At 36.8% G+C, this 23,129-nt stretch overlaps 1 protein-coding gene across 1 annotated transcript in view; it reads left to right on the forward strand.

Moving 5' to 3' along the window:
• The window catches only part of KCNU1 (potassium calcium-activated channel subfamily U member 1), a gene marked incomplete at its 5' end in the record, with an annotated part of 157,746 nt that overhangs the window by 70,895 nt on the left and 63,722 nt on the right, over positions 1 to 23,129 (forward strand). Inside the window, 4 exons of the mRNA XM_081269492.1 lie at positions 241 to 312; positions 3,716 to 3,805; positions 3,946 to 4,043; positions 21,344 to 21,458. Of these exons, the coding sequence (XP_081125618.1) occupies positions 241 to 312; positions 3,716 to 3,805; positions 3,946 to 4,043; positions 21,344 to 21,458 (375 nt within the window). The remainder of the gene's footprint in view (positions 1 to 240; positions 313 to 3,715; positions 3,806 to 3,945; positions 4,044 to 21,343; positions 21,459 to 23,129) is intronic.

The following is a 23,129-nucleotide window of genomic DNA, read 5'->3' on the forward strand; positions in this document are numbered from 1 at the left end:
CCAGAGTCCGTGACAAACCCTGAAAATATAAGAATGAATAACTTGGAGTCCCTGCAAGGATATGATGCATGAGGGATAGTTTTGTGTCAGTCCTAGTTGGTACACTGGCTCAGTGTGCCTTCAGGAGGATTGGAAAACTGCTTTTCTCCCCAGCATGGAACACAGGGTTAGTCATAGCCTTATAAACTGGCACCCTGCTTATCTCTCTGTCCTCTCACAACTCTTTGTCTTCCTTCCTAGGCTCTGCTTTGTGAAGATGAACCTTATGCTGATAGCCATCGAATACAAGTCCCTCTTTCAGAGTGGTTACTGGTACCAATAAGGCTTCTTCCCGTTTTTGTTGTTGTTGTTGTTGTTGTTGTTGTTGTTTGTGTTTTTGTTTGAGAAAAAGCTTTATGATTAAGAATTTCTTAAAGATAGAAACATAACTAAGCTTTTGGCCATAAAAAATATAAAGATATATATAGAGATATAAAAATATATAGAGAGACATAACTAAGCCAGTCTCTTGGGCACCCAACCCAGGGTCCCATTGCTGTGATGCTCTTGGTGCTGTCTTGAATTATGGGTTAGAATGGTTTTCCTAGTAGCTAACCATTTTGTTTTTGTTCCTAGTACCCTGCCATGGTTCTGCCTTATGAGCAGGAGAGAGTAGAAATGGTCAAGTCTCAGAGTTGTTCCTTTTAACAACATTATCAGATCTTGAAAGTCTTGACCATAAATCAATACCATGAAATAGTATTTGGAATAAACATACTCCCATGAACTCTAGCCTTAGAAAATAAGATGCAACATCTCATAAAATGGGAACTTGACTTTTCTACTGAACAAAATCTGCTGTTGGTTGATAAGGTTGATGAAAGAAAAAGGTAACATCGCCAGACCATTCTCATTTTTTGAGAAACTGTAAGTGGATAATATGAGAAGTTGTCATGTAATAAATAATAAAATTCAGGATGAACTGAAGTACATAAACATAAATGAGAGAAGTAAGAAGGAAAGTGAATCAACTATAGTAATATGGAGATAAAAATGCTAAAATATAAAGTGGTGACTAAGTGGTATGGAGAATTAAATCAAGCCAAATTAAAATCAGAACACTAAACTCCTACTATGATTTGTTAGCCCTGTGGCCTTTGAGAAGTATTCATTTTTTGTAGATTGAAGAAGGCAAGTTAATGAATCTCTAAGACCCCTGCCAGCTCCAAAATTGGTATTACAAGAAATCCTAGAATTATACGAAACATTAGAAATTAAGTAATTCAGATACACCGTGAAGGAGTTATTTTGCATAAATGGCTTGAAAGAAGAAAAGAACTCTCTCAATAGGGAAGTTGCAGAAGGTAGCTGGGCAAAAGAAATCAGTGGGGTACCATCAGTTGGATTCATTAGGAAGAGAATAACCTATTGTTTGATCCGCCAAATCTATTTAACAGTTTTGTCGTGCTCAAGAAGATCTCAATTTCAACAGAATTTCACTATTTCAAGAAAATTTCACAATTTAAACCTATGTATCTAAACATCTGCAGAAATGGGACTTTCTACCAGAAACAGGTCCTCATTAAAAGAATAGTGTCAGAATATTTAACCAGGCAGTTTGGGTTTCTGACTGGCAAAAACTTTATCAAGTTTTGGTAACATCCTTGGCCTTCAAGAACCTGAGCTATGCATCAAAATTATTTTCAAAATTCAAAGGACAAAGAGATTCCCAAATCCCTTATCTGACTACAAAATCAAAGTTTTGGTAACATCCTTGGCCTTCAAGAACCTGAGCTATGCATCAAAATTATTTTCAAAATTCAAAGGACAAAGAGATTACCAAATCCCTTATCTGACTACAAAATCAAAATCTCCGGTGGTGGGACCTTAGACATTTTTAAAATCTCTATAATTTCTCCAGTTTATTCACCAGCCTCTGGAAATTGGCCTTTGGACCACATGCTGTTCGTATCATTTCCAACTCTAACACTCTAGGTTTCTTTAAGCTTTATTAAAATGACGGTTAGGACATTACAAACCAGAAACATGAATGTTTCGCAGGCAGCCAATTTCCACATGGATTAAAGAGGTCCTGGTGCTGTTTACCTCCACTACACATCTACCTTAATGGAAAAAGGACCTGCTCCAATAGATTTGACTTTAGTTTCTCATTGGAAAGTCAAGTGAATCAAAAGGATTAAATCCTGGCATGGGGAATGTATTGATTATAGTAATCTCTCACATGGCTGCTGTTTCATGATCATAGGTATTTTATATACACTCATTCTCATGTCCTCTAACCATGCAGTGCAATGTGTGTAATTATTAGCTCCATTTTGTGGCTGTTCAGAAAGATTAATTAACTTTTCCAAGTTCACACAACTCTCAAGTGGCAAAGCCAGGTTCTGAATGCATACAATCTGGCTCCAGGGACTATGCTTCTGATCACCATTCTGTACTAAATCCACCTCAGTCACTATTGGTAGAAAGAAGACTAGACATCTCAATAGCTGGGCCTCAGGCCAGTGTATTGAAATACCAGGGGAAACCTATCTTTTGTCCTCATTCATTTTCACTTATAACTGATTCACTTAAATGTGCTCTAAAATTTGCAAATGCCCTGGACTATCATAAGGCATTGTCTTAGGGAATAATTTGTCACCTGCTAAGAGATTGTTTGATCTGACCCTAGTCGGGCAATGTAATGAGTTTGTTCCAGTGGCAAATATTCTGTAATAGAGAAACTGGCCATGTAGGGAAGATCAAGCAATAACTCTGGTTTGGAAAGGTCCAAAAAAAGTTTACCTCTTTTCTCAAATTGTGACAATACCTTTGTAGCTAGATATTTAACATGAGTTCAGAGAACCCTCCCACCCATAGCATCCAGACAAAGAGGGAGAAATATGAGAAACTCAATAACATAAATGCTGTGACTCTACTTTGTGTACAACCAGAGATATGAAAAATTGTGCTATATATGTGTAATATGAATTGTAATGCATTCTACTGTCATACATAACAAATTAGAATAAATAAAAAATGTTAAAATAAAAAAAACTATAATAGAATACTGTGGCAAGCAGTATCATAGATACAAATTTATAAGACAAAATTTCCATATAAGCAATAAGAAAATAGAGAATCAAATTGTCTAAGTAATGTAGAATAGGCATAATTCGAATGGTTCCTACTCTCAAAAACCTTGCAAACAAAATAGAAAAAGAAGAAGAAGTAAAAAAAATGTTTAACTTCAAAAGATGCATGGATGAATAAACAGAACTTTTGAAACCAGCTGGTTAATTAGATATAATTCCATTTTAAAGATGTGTGGCCTGTGGATGAAAAACCCTAGCATCACCGTAAGACGAGCAGCTATGAGGTCCTGATTTATTTGCAGTTTGATAGCCATGTCAACATAGCATCATGTGTCTGAATGGGTTGGACCATCTTAGATTCATGACACAACCCAGGAGGAACTTCTCTTCAGTATGGCTGTGTATGCAGCTTAATAGTCAGGTAGTTGCATGGTCCCCTCAGCATATTTAGTAGCAGTCAAACAAAGGACTGCATTTAGTCACATTCACATTTTCCAATATGTTTGGCAGAAAAAGAAGATTGAGTCCTGTTAACTCAGAAACTTAGGAAGTCCCTTGGTAATGACAGAATGAAATACCACAGAAAATCATCCTCAGACATCAGAGGGAAAAGTTATTGTATTTGTGTTTTCCATTTTCAGTGGTCTGATACTAAATCCACCTGCACAAATTAAGCTACGGAAGAATACATTAGGATTCTTTATTGCTGAATCTCCAAAAGAAGTCAAAAGGTAATTTTTTTTTATTACCTTATGGGGATGGGCGGTGCCTAAAGCAAATACAATATAATGAGGCAGGCTGAATCAGTACACCATAGCTTCCTAGTGTGAAGCCTCACATAAGTCATTCTTGATTTGCTTTCATTGTCCAGAGCCTTATTTTACTGTGCCACCTGTCACAGTGATGTGTATAATCCTGAGCTAATTGAAAAATGTGACTGCAAAAGTAAGAGCCGACATCACCTCTCAGGTAATCGAACTTTATATTTAGCTGCCCTTAGCCCAGCTTTTAACGTTCTGGCCAAGGAAAGAGAAGAGGGTTCCATCAACTAAAAGACAATTCCCCTTTAAATTTGGCCAAGATGAGTCATACTTTTTCCCACTGGGTGTCCAAAACCTAAGATTTAGTCTAACTCAACTGCCCTAAGGACAAATGAGTTCCAAAAGATATTAAGTAATGTCCAAAGTCACCTAACTAGTTAGTGGCATCACCAAACTCAGTTCCAAACATGCGGACTTTGAATCCATTCCTTTTTCACTCTTTCACACTGGTCTTCCAACTTTGGCCTGATAATTCATGCTGTATTTTACTGTTTTCTTGGTCATGAGGATGTCACCTCCTGACTGTTCCTTGTGAATTCTGTTTCCATAACAGATGGCAGGCAGTTTAAAGTTTATTCATTTTGACACAGTGGCAAGGGAATGTAACTTTCTCTATTTTTCTCCAGGGCTTAGCAACAACCATTTTCACTTAAATGCAGGAAAAGGAAAATTAATCTTAAGTAGTTATGATAGCTTAGTCTCTTCTGGTTTAAAAGTTAGTTTCTTCCAGGTGCATTCAGATTCTTTGGGTAAAATCTCAGTGTTCCAGAATTTAAACTCAGTCAACTTAAAATGTAAATTTTCTAAGAGGGATGTTTCTTATTCCTAAGATTATTATTCTCTCCTTATCTTCAGAATGCTACTTAAACACAGAAATAAACTTGCTTAGCATCATGATTGTTCCTATAGCAAACAGCAAATACAAATTCCTCCTGAGGCATGCAGTTCCTTGTCCCCTTTGGTCTGTAATTGTCACCCTCTGTGACCCTCACATTGGCAATCAATAAATCTGTTCCATTTAGTTTGCAGTCATTTATTGTGGAAACCCATTGTCCTTGTCATAGTCTCTAGTCTTGAGGTCTGTGAAACCCTCCTTTTCCATAATTCCAGTCTCTTTGCATTCTCTATGTTACTTTGGTCCCTCTGCTGTTTGGGATTTTTTTCAATCTCCCCATGTGTGTTACTCAGCTTTCCATCACTGTGACAATGAGCCTGAGAAAAATAACTTAAAGGAAGAAAAGATTCATCTTGGCCCACAGTTTCAGAGGTTTTCGTCCATAGTCACTTGGCCTTATACCTTGGGCTTCAGATGAGGCAGAACAGCATGGCAAGGAGTGTGGGGTAGCACAAAGCTGCTCAACTCAGGGTGACAGGGGAAGAAGAGAGAAGGAGAGAAGAGACCAGATATCCCTGTCTGGGGCTTGCACCCAATGGCCTATGTTTTTCAACTGTGTCATCAGCTGGGGAACAAGTCTTCAACACATGAGCCTTTGGGTCACATTCCAGTCCAAAACCATAACAGCCTGCATACATGTCTGACAGGTTGTGGGATCCTAGGTGGGTGCCCTCCTAAGACTTCTCTCTGCTTGCACACCCACACTGCCCTGCCTCTTCCTGTGTAGTCTAGTGGCATTATTACTTCACATGTTTCCAGGTAGTCTACCAAGAGAACGGTGAAAGGGAAACTCCTCTCTCATACCCTCCCCTTGCCCATCACAAAACTCTCACGTTTTCCTTTTTCCTACCAATCTCTCACCAGCCTGAAGAAGTGGATAGTGTCTGTGTGTAAGGGTGGGAGACTCAGTCATGTCTCAGGGGTCTAGGATCTTTTTTATTTAGTCGTAGATTAAATAACATAAAATAAGCACCAACCCCAATGCAAGTGTACAATTTAGTGGAGGTTAGCAAATGAACAGAGTTGTGCAACCGTCACAACAATCAATTTAGAACATTTTTCTCTTCTCAAAAAGAAACTCAACACCTGATAGCAGTCACTCCCAGTTTTCCCCTACCTACACCTATGGAAACCACTAGTCTGTTTTCTGTCTCTACAGTTTTGCCCATTCATTCACAAGAGAATCATACAAAAATACACTATATACAGTTATACAACATATAGTATTTTATATGACTCCTTTAGAAAACTCAGTCACACTCTAGCATGTATCAATACCTCACTACTTTTTATGAATAAATAATATTCTGTTGTATGCAAATACCTTGTTTTGTTTACTCACTCACCTGTTAACTGCTCTTAGGTCTCTTTCAAACTTTTGGGTGTTGCCAAGAATGCTGCTATGAACATTGATATACAGATAACTGTTCAAGTTCCTACTTTTGGATTTTTCTATACATATGCTCAGAAATAGGATGCCTAAGTCAAATGTTCATTCTTTGTTTTAATCCCAAGGAAACACTATACTGTTTCCACAGCAGCTACATCATTTTACCTTCATACTAGCAAAACACAAGTGTCTCTATCTCTCCACATTCTCATCAACACTTTTTAACTCTCATATTTTTTGTTTTGATCTTCAGTTATAGTCATCCTAATGGATGATGTGAAGTGATATCTCAGTATGGTTTTGATATGAATTTCCCTGATATTGATGTTGAGCATCTGTTCTTGAGGATCTCATTGACCAATTTTGTATCTTCTTTAAAGAAGGTAGTACTCAGATCCTATTTTAATTAGGTCATCATCTTTCTATTAAGATGAATTGTAGAAAGTCCTTAGATAGTCTGAGAACCCATCTCTTATCAGATATATGATTGGAAAATATTTTCTCTCATTTTGTGGTTTGCATTTTCATTTTCTTCAAATACTTTGAAGCATATTTTTAAGTCTGATGAAGATCAATGATGTATTTTTTCCTTTGTCATTTGTGTTTTCATGCAATATTTAAGAAGGTTTTGACCAACCTAAGGTCATAAAGATTTGCACTGAGAATTTTGGGCTCTGACAATTAGTGCTGTGATCCATTTTGAGTTGACTTTTGTGTATAATGTAAGGAAGGAATCCAACTTCATTCTTTTCACTGTGGATATTCAGATATCCCAGAACCATTTGTTAAAATAATTATTCTTTTCCTATTGAACTGTTCATGGCAATCTTTAAAAAATATATAATAATTAATTAAAATGCATGGGCTTATGTCTGAAGTCTAAATCTAAATTTTATTTTATTAATCTATGTCTAGCCTTATAAGTACCATACTATTTTGATTATTACAGTTTTGAAATAAGTTTTGATGTTGGGACATATGAGTTCTCCAACTTTGTTGTTCTTAATCAGGTTATTTTGGTTATTTTGAATTTCTGCATTACCATATGTGTTTTAGGATTGGTGTGTAAATTTCTGTAAGGAAGCCAGATGGGACTTTGTGATTGTGTTGAGTTTATAAGTCAATTTTAGAAATATTGATATCTTATATTAAATAATCCAATCTATAAACATATTTTACATCTGTTTAGTTCTTTAATTTCTTTCAATAATTTTTTTGTTTAGTTTTTAGATCTCAGGTCTTATATTACTTTTGTTAAACTGTGAAGTGTTTTACAGTTTTTATTATTGTAAATGACATTGTTATCTTAGTTTCATTTTAGAGATATGATTCATTATAGCATATAGACATACACTTGATTTTTTTTTCTCTCTCTCTCTTTTTTTTTTTTTTTTTTTCGTACTGGGATTGAACTCAGGAGCACTTGATCACTGAGCCACATCTCCAGCCCTATTTTGTATTTTATTTAGAGACAGAATCTCACTGAGTTGCTTAATGCCTCACCATTGATGAGGCTGCCTTTGATCTCGCAATCTTCTTGCCTCAGCCTCCCGAGCCACTGGGATTATAGGTTTGTGCCACCACGCTCAGCACAATTGATTTTTGTAGATTTATCTTGTATTCTGCAACCTTGCTGATACCAATACTTTATTTGATTGCCTTCCATTTAACTTCTTGCCTAGTTCTCTGGCAGAACCTCTAGGATATGTTGAATAGAAGCAGTGAGATCCCACATCCTTATTTCATTCCTACCTCACAGGGAAAATGTTCAGTCTTCCACCATCAGGTATCATGTCAGCTATGAATTTTTCATAGATAGCTTTTATCTGGTTGAGGAAGTTCTGCTCTATTCCTAAATGGTTAAAGTGTTTCTCTCGTGAAAGGTTTTAACTTGATTTTTTTTTTTCCTTTTGTTTCCTTTCTCTTTATTGAAATAATCATTCTTTTGTCTTTTACTCTGCTGATATGGTGCTTTACATTAATTGATTTTCAGATGCTAAACTAACCTTGTGTCCTGAGATAAATCCCACTTGATCATAGTGTGAAATCATCTTTATGCATTGCTGGATTTGGTTTGGCAGCATTGTGTTGAAGAATTTCACATCTAAATTCAATAGAGATTTTGGTCTGTGGTTCCCTTTTCTTATGATGTCTTTGTCTGCTTTTGCTATCAGGGGAAAAACACATTATTATTTGAGTTAGAATGTGTTTCTCCTCCTTCATGTTTTGGAAAAGCTTGAGAATTAGTGTTGATTCTTCTTTGAACATGCAGTAAAATTTTACCTGTGAGAAAATCTGGGGCTAACGATACTTTTTTGATTATTAATTTATCATCTTTCCTTATTCTTAATTATTCAGATTTTCTAATTCTTCTTGAAAAATATTTGATAATTTGGCTTTCTAGAACTTTGTTTACTTACTTTACACTGTCAAACCTCCCATCAAGTATTGTAGACATAAGTATTATCTTGTATCCCTTTTTATTTTTTATCAGGTCAGTACAATATTCACTATTTCATCTCTGATTTTAATCATGTGAATGTGACCTTTTGTGTGGCCAGGCTTGCTCAAATATTTGTCAATATTGTTGATCTTTTCAAAGAAATTATTTTTGTTTTAATTCATCTTGCTCTAGTGTTTTTTTATTCTTTAATTGATTCATGCCCACTCAAATGTTTATTATTTACTTCTTTCTGCTTGATTTTTCTTAACTTCTCTTTCTTCAGTACCTACGATGAAAAGTTTAGTTGAACCTTGATTTCAGGTCTTTCTTCTTTTTAAAAAAGATAGGCAACTACTTCTATAACTGTTCTTCAGCTATGAGTGTTCTTCAGCACTCATGAGGGGCAAGCCATATTTTTGATATATTGTGCATTTAATCTCATTCACATAGAAGTATTGTTGTAATTTCCCTTGTGATTTCTTTTTTTCCCATTGATTACTTATGTACTGGTTGTTTTAATTTCTACCTACTTAAAATTTATCTGATTTTCTGGTTTTGTTGCTTTAGTTCATTTTATTGTGGTTGGAAAACATACATTTTATTATTTAAATTCTTTTAAATTTATTGAAACTTTCTTTGTGGCTTAGTATGCAGTCTATCCTGAATAGCTTTCAATGTACACTTGAGAAGAAGATTGTGCACTGTTGGCTTGTCAGGAGGAGTATCTATACACATCTGTCAAGTCTAGGTCGTTATCAGGTTGTTCAGCCCTTCTGTTTGCTTTCTGAGCTTTCTAGTTGTTCTAGCTACTATTGAAAGTGAAGTGCCAATGTCTTCAAATATTATTGATATTGAATTGTCCATTTCTCCCTTCAAACCTGTTAATTTGAAACATACTCATACATTTTTCCTTCATATTTTCCTATGAAAACATTTCATTGTAGATGTTCTTTACTTCTTCATGAGGGTTTGTGTTAATATCAAACATTCCTTCCTTTCAACCTCAGGGACTCCCATTAGTATTCATTCTAGGACTTATATTCTGTGCTAGCGACAAACTAAGATTTATCAATCTTAAAATGTTCTAATTTATTCATCACTTTTCATGGATAGTTTTGCCACATGGAGAATTCTTTGTAGGCAGTTGTTTTTTATTCAGCACTTTATTTAATGTTACTTCTTTCTGGTCTCCATTTTTCTTGATTAAAAATCATCTTTTAAGGTTGTGGGGAAGCTTCCTTTATAAATAAAGAATCATTTTTCTCTTGCGGCTCTGACAATTTTTTTTTTTTTTTTTTTTTTGGTCATTGGGTTTCAACACTTTAATTATGAAGTGTCTAGCTATGGAGATTTCTTGGAATTTATACAACTTTTTTTGAAATTCTGGACTGTTTGCAAATTCAAAAGCATTATTTTCTTTCTTCCTTGTTTTTATTGGTACATTATAAATATATCTTATAGTGGAATTCATTATGCCCTTTTTGTACATGTATATAACTTGGTCAATTTAATTCCTCAGTACACTCCCTTTTTCTTCCTTTCTCCCTACCCCAGATTTACTTGCTAGACTTTATTGATCTCCATCTTTTCATCATCATCATCATTATTATTGTTTTAATAAGTGCATGATGATTATATATAAAGATAGGGTGCATTGTGGTATATTTATATACAGACATAGCAAAATCTGTTAGATTAAGTTCCCCAGTACTTCCCCATGCTCTTTCCTCCTCCCCCTCCCTCAGTCCCCTTCCTCTACTCTGTTGGTCTCCCTTGTATTTTCATAAGATTCCTTTTTTATTCCTTTTTATTTCCTCTATGTCCAACTTTCACATATGAGAAAAAGTCTTCAACCTTAGACTTTCTGGGTCTGCCTTATTTCACTTAGCCTGATACTTTCCAATCCCATTCACTGACTAGTAAATAACATAATTTCATTCTTCCTTATGGCTGAGTAAGATTCCATTGTGTATATATGCCAATATGTTTTTTTATCCATTTGTCTGTTGATTAACACCTAGGGTGGTTCTATAACTTGGCTTTTGTAAATTGTGCTGCTGTAAATATTGGTATTCATGCTTCCCTATAGTATGCAGATTTTAGTTCTTTGGGATAAATATCAAAGAGTGGGATAGTGCTGAGGGCCATTGCCAAGTAGGAATGACGCATCGAAATTTCCTTGCCAGTGCACCCCATGTTAATTGTGGTAATGCTGGCATATCTTTGCTGATGGTGTCACCAGTGATGCAATTTTTCCAAAGGAGCCGTCAATTGGCTTGGTGTCATGGCATTTCTTTATCCTCCTCCCTTCTACTAGTGATGGTCTAAAATTTGGGGGCCAACAGAGGTGAGGCAAAGAACCTCACCCCCCCACTGGCACCAAGGCTAAATTTGGGGGCCAACAGAGGTGAGGCAAGAACCTCACCCCCCCACTGGTGCATAGGCCTATCCACAAGCATGGCTGAATGCTGGACCAATAGTCAGTGACGGGTTGATCCCATTGCAGTGGTATCAACCTAAGACAGGAGGCTGACGCCTAGAGGTCAGTTTTCCCATGACGGGTAAGAACCATATGTTGAATTGGACAACCTACCAGGCACGGTCCTTAAGCCACATTGCTTGTTGTTTAATTAATCAGAAGGGGGGAGATGCTGAGGGCCATTGCCAAGTAGGAACGACGCATCGAAATTTCCTTGCCAGCGTACCCTATGTTGCTTAGAGGACATTCGCTGGGACATTGCATGTATGCTTTAGTAAGGTGACCTTGCTCAAGGACCAGGGCGGATCCAGGTTTAGAGCTGATCAGGTTTTAGGGAGTATCCCCTCCTTGGGTTTAGGGAAGTTCCAGGTTTAAGGTGGGGCGGGGGGAGGGGGGTGGCGGGGGAATAGGGCGTATCCTGCTGCCTCAGGCACGCCCGATCCTTGAGTTCCCGTTGGGTTCTCATGAGATTCAAAAAGTATTTGGAAGAAAGCCTCGTGGAGTAGGTGAATTGGGCGGCGGCAGAACTTGGATTTCCCCAGAACGTGTGTAGAGGCCGGTGTGAGTTCGGGAATAAAGAATTGCTGTTTGAATCTACAAGGTGTGTGGTGGCTTGTGATCTTGTGCCCAGCCAAGACATTGGCAGGATAGCAAGGTCCTATGATGATTTCATTTCTAGTCTTTTAAGGATCCCCCATACTGCTTTCCAAAGTGGATTCTACCAACAATGTATAAATGTACCTTTCCCCTTACATCCTCATCAGCAATAGTTGTAATTTGTTTTTGTTGCTGTTGTTGTTTTTGTACCAGGGATTAAACTCAGGGGCTCTCGACCACTGAGTCACATCCCCAGCCCTATTTTGTATTTTATTTAGGGACAGGGTCTCACTGAGTTGCTTAGTGCCTCACTTTTGCTGAGACTCATTTTGAATTCACGATTTTCCTGCCTCAGCCTCCCAGCCACTGGGATTACAGGCGTACCTCACGGCACCCCAAGTGTTGTCATTTGTATGCTTGATGACTGGATGACTGCCATTCTAACTCAAAAGAGATAGAAGCTCAATGTAGTTTTGATTTGCATTTCCCTTATTGCTAAGAATGTTGAACATTTTTTTTCATATATTTGTCAGCAATCTGTATTTCTTCTTTTGAGAAGTGTCTGTTTACATCATTTGCCCATTTATTGGTTGGATTATTTGTTTTGATGGTGTTACATATCCTGAATTCTTTAGGTATTCTGGATATTAATCCCCTGTTGGAAACATAGGTGGCAAATTTTTTTCTCCCATTTTGTAGGCTGTCTCTTCATGCTTTTGTTTCCTTTACTGTGCAGAAACTTTTTAATTTGATACAATCCCATGTATTGATTTTGGTTTTATTTCTTAAGCTTTAGGAGTCTTGCTGTTTTTCACTACATAATTGTCACCACCATGTAAAAGCATTGAACCCTGTTATTTCAGTTCAAAAATTGGTTTGTAATGTTTCATCATGTAACTGTCACATAGTGTAATTCTGTTCATCACACAACATAGAAAGTAAACAGAGCAGTAATGTATTCACTAGGGACATATGGATGCACATTTGCCCAGGATTGCTCTTATTGCTCCGAATGGCTTTGGCTCCTCAGGGTCTCCTTTTTCTATATGAATTTTAGGATTCTTCTTTCTAGTTCTGAGAAAAATGTCAAAGACTCTATTTTTGTGTAATGTCCGTGTATTAATCAACATGAGATGACACAATAAAATACTATAGCCTGGGTAGTTTACACAACACATATTAATTTTCTTCTGGTTCTGGAGTCAGGTAGATCAAGGTGCCACTTTGGTTCCTGGTGAAAGCCCTCTTCTTAGCTTGCAGACAGTTTCCTTCCCACTGTCTTTTCACATGGCAGAGAGGGAGGGAGAGGAAAATATGCATGCTGGTCTCCCTTTTCTTATGACAATGCTAATCTTGTCACATCAGAGTTCTGTTCTGCCCTATGATCTCATTTAGCCTCAGTTATTTCTGTACAAATCCCATCTCCAAATACAGTCACATTGGGGGTTAAGTCTTTAACATATGAATTTGGAGGGGAGGCACAATCCTGTCCATTATGACCACATTTTGAGATTCTGGGTGGACATGAATTCTGTGGGACACTATAGTTCATTAACCCTTGTGGTGAATAATCAGCTTCACTTAGTGTACTTTTCAACACAGAGCTTCCGCTTAATTCTTTTTGAAATTTCTATCTGCTTATTGATAAGGTCTCTTTGAAGAAGTGTTGTCATCTTGCCTTTCTTTACTCATTTAATCACGGTTCTCTTCAGCCCTTTGAACATATTTAAAACAGCTTTTCTGAAGACTTTTGTCTGCTTTATTCTGACATCTGGACTCTTGCACAGGCAGAGTTTCTTTGCCACTTATTTTCCCCCTGTGCCTGGGCCATGCTCTCCTATTTCTTCGCATGTCTCATATTTTTTGTTGTTGCTGAAAAGTGGACAGTTTAGATTATGTATTGTAGCAACTCTGGACACTAGAGCTGCTTGTTGTCATTGCTTGTTTGATTAGTTGGTTAGTGACTTGGCTGAACTATTTCACTGAAATCTATTTCCCTTCATTGTGAAGTCTATGATGTTGCTCATCAGAGGTGCAGTGTTGGGCTGAGTAGTTGTGATAGTCATTGGGTTGACAGCAGTCTTAGCTGGGCTCTTTTTAACTGTCTCTTCTCTGCTCTCCCTGATAAACTCATTGCTTCTATTGGTAACATATTCAGCTGTTAGTATCCACTAATTATCTGCTGATTATTATTTTTGACAGTGCTCCTTGGCATAATATTGCTCCACTCTAGTATCCTCTCAAATCTGGGTCTTTTGCAGGAGGAGGGTTTATTATTATTATTATTGTTTTTATTTATATATGACAGCATAATGTATTATAATTCTTATTACACATATAGAGCACAATTTTTTCATATCTCTGGTTGTATACAAAGTATAGTCATACCAATCTGTGTCTTCATACATGTACTTTGGATAATGATGTCCATCACATTCCATCATCATTTCTAACCCCATACCCTCTCCCTTACCCTCTCATCTCTCTGCCCTATCTAGAGTTTGTCTATTCCTCCCATGCTCCCCCTCCCTACCCCACTATGAATCAGCCTCCTTATATCAGAGAAAACATTTGGCATTTGGTTTTTTGGAATTGGCTAATTTCACTTAGCATTGTCTTCTCTAACTCTACCCATTTATCTGAAAATGCCATGATTTTATTCTCTTTTATTGCTGAGTAATATTCCATTGTATATATATGCCACTTTTTTTATCCATTCATCTATTGAAGGGCATCTAGATTGGTTCCACAGTTTAGCTATTGTGAATTGTGCTGCTATAAACATTGATTGGCCGTGTCCCTGTAGTATGCTGTTTTTAAATCCTTTGGGTATAGACTGAGGAGAGGAATAGCTGGGTCAAATGGTGGTTCCATTCCCAATTTTCCAAGAAATCTCCATACTGCTTTCCATATTGGCTGCACCATGCACCACTTTGCAGCTCCACCAGCAGTGTGTGAGTGTACCTTTTTCCCACATCCTCACCAACACTTACTGTTGTTTGTATTCATAATAACTGCCATTCTGACTGGAGTGAGATGAAATCTTAGAGTAGTTTTGATTTGCATTTCTCTAACTGCTATCAATGATGAACATTTTTTTCATGTATTTGTTGATTGATTTTATATCATCTTCTGAGAAGTGTCTGTTCAGGTCCATTTACTGATTGGGTTATTTGATTTTTGGTGCTTTGCTTTTTGAATTCTTTATATACCTAGAGATTAGTGCTCTGTCTGATGTGTGAGGGGTAAAGATTTGCTGTCGTAGCAGTTTTGTGAGACTAGTATTTAAAGTTTGTTCTGATCATGAGAGGGCACTTATTAGCTGTCCCTTTTCCTGGTTCACCACAATAAGCTCTGAGCTTCCACTTAATTGTGCACTACCCAAGTCAGCATTTACTGTCAAGAGCATCCTTGGACCTATTCTCCATACTCTTGAGAAGAGCTTTATAGCTCCTTGTTCTTATGTTCTGACTCCCCCACTGGGAAAAACCCCTGAGCCGCTGCTCCAGAGCTGGGAGGGAGGGTGTTGTAACAGTGGTCTGCTTCTTGTGATGTGGCACATCTGCTTTAATGACTAGGGCATATGGGCAGTGATGCCTGCCTCTGGCCTTGTTTGTTTGCCTCTTCTACTCTGGAGCCTGTGGTACAGTGTCTAAAATAAGTTTTCATTTATTTTCTGTATTCTCTTTTTTTCTACATTTTTATTGGTGCATTATAGTTGTGCATCTAGGGGATCTGTTGTGATGGGATTTGTTGTTACAGACTCACACACGCACACAAGATAACAATATAATTTGGTCAATATCACTCCCCAGCACTTCTCCCCTCCCTCCTACCCCTTTGGCCCTTTCCTCTACTGATCTACCTTTTATTTTGGGAGATGAGATACACCCCCCAACACACATCTTTGTTTTCCTTTTTCCTCTTTAGCTTTCACATATGAGAAAAAACATATGACCCTTAACCTTATGGGTTTGATTTATTTTGCTGAACATGATGGTGATTTAAATGGTTGTGTGCATATATGGTTGAATAATTTTCAGAAATCAAACTTTTTGGAAATAAATCACTGTGCACATATACACTGACATCAGTCATTCATCAAGACAAAAATGCCTTACAAAAATGAGTATTTCTTCATTCTTTTATATGACTTTTAAGTATGGTTTTATGACAAATATTTTAAATGAGCAAGTTACTCTAGTATTTAGATGAAAATATTTATGTATAAAAATAAGCTTTGCCTTCCTATTTGTAGATACTCCAAATTCTGCCCACTTCTATGACGTTTTACAGTATCTAGCAAATAGACCAGTGGAACTTTCACTTTGCAATATAATTTCTTAGCTTCAATGTAATCATAAAACTCCTTAGAATCTTTCATTCCTGTCAGAATAGAATCATTTCTTCCTGTCACACACTAATCTTGGATCACCACTACTGTGGATCCTATAGCACTCCATCCAGAATAGCAGGCATCTGTCAACTGTTGTTGACTTACATTTGCCAGAAGATGGCAGCAGAGCACCATAAGATGGTCAGCAGTCCCACACCTAGCATATAGACTGCTCTGCAGATTTGCATCTGGAGAGCTAATTCTACCCAAAATACGCCAAAAGGGAAACTATTTTAGAAGAAGAGTGCTTGGCCTCAAAGGGCTAAAAGTCATGATAATATTTGGAAATCCTCCTATAGAATTAGCTTTCAAAAAGGGCTTAGGAATCCCAGTGTGGTGGCACACACCTGTAATCCCAGCAGCTCGGGAGGCTGAGACTGGACCTTGAGTTCAAAGCCAGCCTCAGCAAAAACGAGACGCTAAGCAACTCAGTGAGACCTGTCTCTAAATAAAATACTAAATGGGGCTGGGGATGTGGCTCAGTGGCCGAGTGTCCTTGAGTTCAATCTTCAATCCCTGGTACCCAAAATAAAATTTTTAAAAAGGGGGCTTAGGAACTATTCAATGAATGATAAAATAGAAACTTTCTTTGTTACTCCTACTTTATTCTAGAATTCTAGAAAGGCAGCATGGTGTGATGGTTAGGAACATGGATTCTAGTTTTGTCAGTTCTTAGGTGTCTGACTTTGGCCCAATGACTTAAGTTCTCAGTATGTTTCATATTTCTTTGAAATGTTGATAGTATTACATATCTTAGAGAGCTATGTGAGAATATGTGTACATGAAGAGTATCCAAATTGATTGTATTGATGAAAAAAAACATATGATTAGTGCCTGGAAAATATTATACATATATGTTAATCATCCAATTTCCCATGGAAATCTAAACTCATGAAGAATCTTTGATTGCTTTTCTCATGAATGAAATCCAGATAAAATGGGAAGAAATGTGCTAGCAGTTTATACTTATTTTAGCCCATTCTCTGATGTCTTTCGGTTTCAAAGCATGAACACCAGTAAGGTCAGTCTTCAGAGTAGAAGTAGTAATTTCTGTTCTTCTAATTAATAAAATTTGAAGAAGTTATTAAATTTCCACAGCCCAAATTGCAACAACAGCAACAACTACAGCTCACAGTTGTAGTTTCTTCTTATGTTTTTAAATTTCTTTGATATTGAACCCACCCAAGATTACCACTGAGCTACAACCCTAGCCCTTTTCATTTTTGATTTTGAGACAGGGTCTTGATAATTTGCTGAAGCTGGTCTTGAACTTGCAATCTTCCTGCATCAGCTTCCCAAATCTCTGGGATTACAGGTGTGCCCCACTGTACCAGGAACATGATTGTAGTTTCTATTGACTCCAGTTTTAGAATAGTGGTCCTCAACTAGGTCAGGAAGGAACTCAGAAGAATCTTTGTATATGGTGAAGGAGAAAGAATGGGCAATTTAAAAATGATTCTCAGGAAATGTATGTTCAATTCCTTTGTGAACTGTAATCTGTTTTAGAGTTCTTATTAAAAGGTTAATATTAGGATTGTAGGGGTAGCTCTGAGATAGAGCACCTACTTAGCACACAGGAAGTCCTGGGTTTAATTTCCAGTTCTGATAAACAAGTTTTAAGTAAAATAAAATGGTGATATTCTGTTGTGATGGAGTTATACCTAAAGGATAGCAGAATTATACAATGAAAATTGGAAACAGATATGAAAAAAGTTAGACATAGAAAAAATAAAGTGATAAGAAATAGTTTGAGTAGATGGTCCAAAGTCTGTTGGATAAATTTATGGATTTATCCCACTACAGTTTCTTCCCCTTTGACCTGGGTTCTCTTTTTTCATAAACATACAAGACTAATAACATATACATTTTAGAAAAGTATCACCCCAGTCAATGTCCCCTAGACAGGAGAATTCCAAACCCAGAAGTGTAAAATATATAAGTGCCCTAATGAGTCTCCAGGCTCATCTCTCCAGTTTGGACTACCAATGAAGTGCAGTCAGAGTCCCCATCTCCCAGTGGCTTTAGGTAAGACACAGATGAGGTGTCCTCACATGATTTTTTTTCTTCTCTAAAGTGGAGTTCAGGCACCACATTTCGACTGATTTCCAATTCATAGGAAAGTAATTTGGTAGCAAGTCCACAAAGACTGTACACAAGTATTAGTACTCCTGTGTTTATGACAGTTGCAAGTAATCTCCCAAAGCCACCACTGACTATGGCCCTCCTATTTATTCTAGTCCTTAGCACTATCTCCACATGGCTCAGGTCTATGGTTCTGTTTTTGTGCCAATCCATGCCTTTTTTTAGCCATAATACATATATCTATAATAATTTTCATGAAGTCCTGATGGTGATTGTAAATATAGAAGAGGTAGATAATTGTCACCCCTGCTTTTTGTCACATTCTGTTGCATTGCAGCTTCTTCAACTCTGAAGAATAATGGTTCTTATCCAGAATGTGTGATGTCATTTTGAAGGCGTGTCATGGTGATTGGCAAAGTACCAAATTTTGTAAATAATTCCAGCAATTTAGCTATTTAGTAAATTGAAACAGATTCGGGATTATCTAAATAATATAGACATTGTTTTCACTCATTTGAACTGATTAAATTTCCTGAGTGAAACAGAAAGAAGTAGATATTTTTCTTTCCATATGGAAACCATATAGGAGGTATGTCTTAACATGCGACCCTATCATGTAAATTCTTGTTGCTTTTTAAAAAGTCATTTCTTAAAACAAAAACGATTCTCAGAAAGTTGGCCAAGTGCAGAGGGACTTTGATTTTTTTATATCCTTCATAGGACTCAGATATATGGCATTTTGTGTGTCTAAAGCTATATCTAGAATTCTCCTTAGGTTATCCATAGGAAAGTTACAATAAATGTTGGCATAATATTAGCAGTCTACCTAGTGTAAAGCAAAAATTCATTTCAATTTTTCTGGTCTAAATTATAAGAAAATGATTACTTGCACACTTTCAGCTATAGGTAGAAAAAGATATAAATTAATCAAATGATCAAATGTCTCAGAATGAAATCAGAGACACTTCAGTGGCTTTCCTACCACCTAGAGGAAGGGATTTCATCTTTCTGTTTCTTGTTTACTCCTCTCTCCCCAAGTATTAGCAGCATCATTGGAAGTGAAGCAAGGACAATGATAGTCTTTTGCAACTTCTTTATGTACCCTTTTTATCATCCTTGCAGAGAAAACCACCTTCAGACTTCCTTTTGAAGGTCAATAGAAAGATAAAATTTTCAGTTGAAAAGAAATCAAAAGAGCTCATTGGGGACAGTACATTCTTGACCTTCAGACAGTGAACACCTAGACAGAAACTTCACTAATCCTGGCATATCTGCTCCTCCCAACCCATCCCACATATATGTACATATTTCCAATATTCCCATAATTATGAAAGATTCCAAAATTATAAAAATTAATGTTTTCAGAAGATATTTATTAAGAATGACACAAGCAAAGATTCAAAAGCTTTAGCAAAAATTTTGAAAGACGGACACAAGCGCTTGTCTTGCCCACCTATCCTCCCCTCCTGCCCCTCCTCCCATTTCTTTAATAGCTGGTAAATGTTGTTGGCTAGAGAGTTAGGCTTTGAGAAAAGCAGTGACTTTTCAAAAGTTCTATTGTTCTTAAGCCAGTTTGGACATGTTGTATTTTACATTCCAGTAGCTTTTATCTACTAAACTGCTGGCCCTTAAAGACTATGGGTTAGCAACACAGCTAGTGTCCTCTCAGATTTAATTCAGATATCCACTTTCTAAGCCATTCCTTTAGGGCAGAAGGTACCTGCCAAATTATGAAACATCAGTCAACCTGAAAACCTGGTCCAGCCTCCATAGAGAGGCAAGAGAAGGCTTCTGGGGATTATAGGTAGGAACAACATCATTCCAAATCTGCTTCTTGTATCACATCAGTGTGATACAATTATGGCTGACTTAAGCCGACAAATTTATTTGAAGGATGTCTTTCTTTCAGAAATGTGTTTTGACTCAGTTATTTTTTAAATGAATTAGTTCCGAAAGAACTACATCAAAAAGATGGGGAGGGATACTGAGGTGTTTCTGAGTGTCATTGTTCAAAATGAGGTGATGTGTGACTTTAAAGGCTTGTGCCATGTGTGCTGCCCATTCAGACTAGCCTAAGATCAGAAATGAACAGATGCCTAGGTTGAGGTGGAAGGAAACAATGATGTTTCTTTTCTCCATTTGAACGGTCAGGGGAAGGGAAATAGTAGTGATGGATGTACCTTGAATCTCCCTCCTCTTGGTAATTTCTGCTCCAACAATCTCTTGCCTCTGATCATCCAGCAACCAGATTCAGGCAAGCAGGTGATGTAGGGGATTTAAAGAGTGGATAAGAAACATCCGAAACATTGTTTAGAATGTAATATTTTTTAAATCACCATGCCAAGTGCCCATTCTTATGGACCGACACTGACTTCCTAACTCAGAATGTTGGGAAAAAAATTCCCTGGGTTGAATCAGGATTTCAGGAGGAGAAATGACAAGATTGTGTTCCAGCCTGTGAATGCAGGAAGAAATAATGGTTCATGTCATTTTGTTTCTACCTTAAAGAAGCTTCCTATTTTTAATCTACTAATTTCAAAATTTCTTACATATATCCACATAATCACTCTCCAAAGTAATGGTATTATCCCCATTTGGCAGCAGAGAAAATTATTTGTTTTTGTGTTATTTCAAGATTTGAAAATCCCCAAAGGTTTTGATACACATCCCCTGTAAGATCCAGAGTTTTCAAAAGTCAAAATTAATCATGAAGGTAGCTTGAAGGAAAGATAAATTATAACCTGGTGATATTCAAGGAGAATGAATTGCAACATGACCAGTATTTATAGAAAGGAGATGGAACTTGTACAGTGAAGCTTTCTTGGAGTTCTAAGGTGTCTCCAGACCTTGTCTGTGGCAGGAAGGTTTCTTAAATGCTGCTCCCTTGGGTGAGATGGGAAGGGTGACAGGTTAGCAATGTGTGGAAGTAACTCAATAGTGTTTATTTTTACACGACACAGGGATTTGAAATGCTCACACTCTAATTCTAAAGAACGGAATCCAAGAATTTGCTATAATTCATCCTTTTAGAAGTAGTCTATAGCTAAGCATTCCCAACCTCTCTCTAGTCAAGAACCTGTAAATGTCTCAGCCAATGGGAATGATCCCAAAATCTCTTATAAAAGGTATTATGCCAGCTCACACTAAGATTGCTATGTTATTGCAGGGACAGCAATAATGGTAATGAAAAGCGTCAAGAAGTCATTCTGTGGCACAGTGGCATCAGATTCTTTTCCAAGACAGCACAGAAGCTCAATTAGCTTTTCAAGTCTGGCAACCACGTAAGTGCCTCAGAGAACCCTGGGACCCTCTGTTATTTTGTAAATCACTAAGCAACAAAAGCTTGATTTAAACCACACTACTTGTTTTATCAGTTCCTAATACAGACCAATGGAATTGTTTCTCACTAAAATAAATTTATCTCTACTTCCCCATATCATTAAGTAAATACATCTCCTCCATCTTGCCTATAAGAACAAAAGCTATGTACACATTTTTTTTTCAGACCACCTTTCAGGTACCCTAGAATTAAAGGTTGTGGTCAAATTTTAGCTATTTCTAAATGGCTTTTCTATTATTAATCCATTCCCAATTTCTAATAAATTGGTATTGAGATTACCTAAGATGTGCATTTGCAAAATAGGGTAATAAAAATCCTTCATCTCCTGCTTTTTTTTCCTTATAGCTCTTCAGTGCATTAAAACTTCTACTCACCAAAAATCAAGGTTGTAGGTGAAGGTTGATTTAGTTAGCTGACTTTATTTAAATAAAGGATCAGTCCAAAATTTTATCACTCCAAATTTCAGTGAAAACAAAACTCTGTAACATGTTGCTAACATCTGTGTTTAGTAGTTGTAATATACTATGCAGAGCTTTAATGATTAAGAATTGTGATGGTCTAAAGGTAAATATTATCAGTGCAGCATAACTAGTTATGCTTTGAAATTATATAAAGTAATGAATACTTTTGCAGAAGTTTTGAAATAATTATATGATGTTAAGTATTTAAAGTACTTTCCTAGTATAGTCATTATGCAAAACAGTAAGAAAATTCTTCAAAAATTAAAAATAGGAACATATGATCCAACAGTCCCACTTTTGAGTATTTATTCAAAAGAAATGAAGTGGGTATCTCAAAGAGGTTTCTGCATTCCCAAGCTATTGCAGCATTATTCAAATTAGCCAAGATGTGAATCCACCTAAGTGTCTGTGAAAAAGTAAAAGGATAAGGAAAACGTGTGTGTTTACACACATGCAATGGAATACTATTGACTCTTTAAAAGGAAGGACATCCTGCCCTTTGCAACAAAATGGATGCATCTGGAAGGCATTATGCTAAGTGAAAGAGACCAGACCCAGAAGGACAAATAATATATGATCTCACTTATATGTGGAATCTAAAATGGAACCCAGAAGTACAGGGAAGAAAAGCAATTGCCAGAGTTTGAGATATGGGGGGAGGCAGGGAAATGATAGCCAAAGGGCAACAACAGCAGCAGCAAAAACACTTTGATTTTTGGCTGTTACTGATTGTTCATTAAATATTCATTATTATTGCAATAATCCATTTTTGTATACAGGAAAGTGTATGAAATTGGGCTGAGTAGGTCATAAATGTAGAGTCTTCTAAGACTATAGATTTTGAAATAAATCCATTGCTTAATCTTGTTTTTGGTTTAATTTACCTCTTTCTTTTAATACATGAAGATTCACACTTCTGTTAGAAGATTCTGGACTAGTGGGCCTAGTTATCATAGCTTTTACTGTACCATTCCCCCAAGTGGGACAGGCATCAAGTCTGAGACTCCTTAGGTTTCTCCAATTCTTAGGTACACTTTCTAAGAGGAAATTAAAAATCCTGGGCTAACTATTTCTGCCCCTTCTAACTAGTTCTATTCCAGAATTTTTTTTATAACTAGCTGCATTCATCTGTGGTAAAAGTTTTAAGAATT

This window comes from Spermophilus citellus, assembly GCF_964194105.1.
Source record: "Spermophilus citellus genome assembly, chromosome: 16".
In the NCBI taxonomy this organism is placed as follows: Eukaryota; Metazoa; Chordata; class Mammalia; order Rodentia; family Sciuridae; genus Spermophilus; species Spermophilus citellus.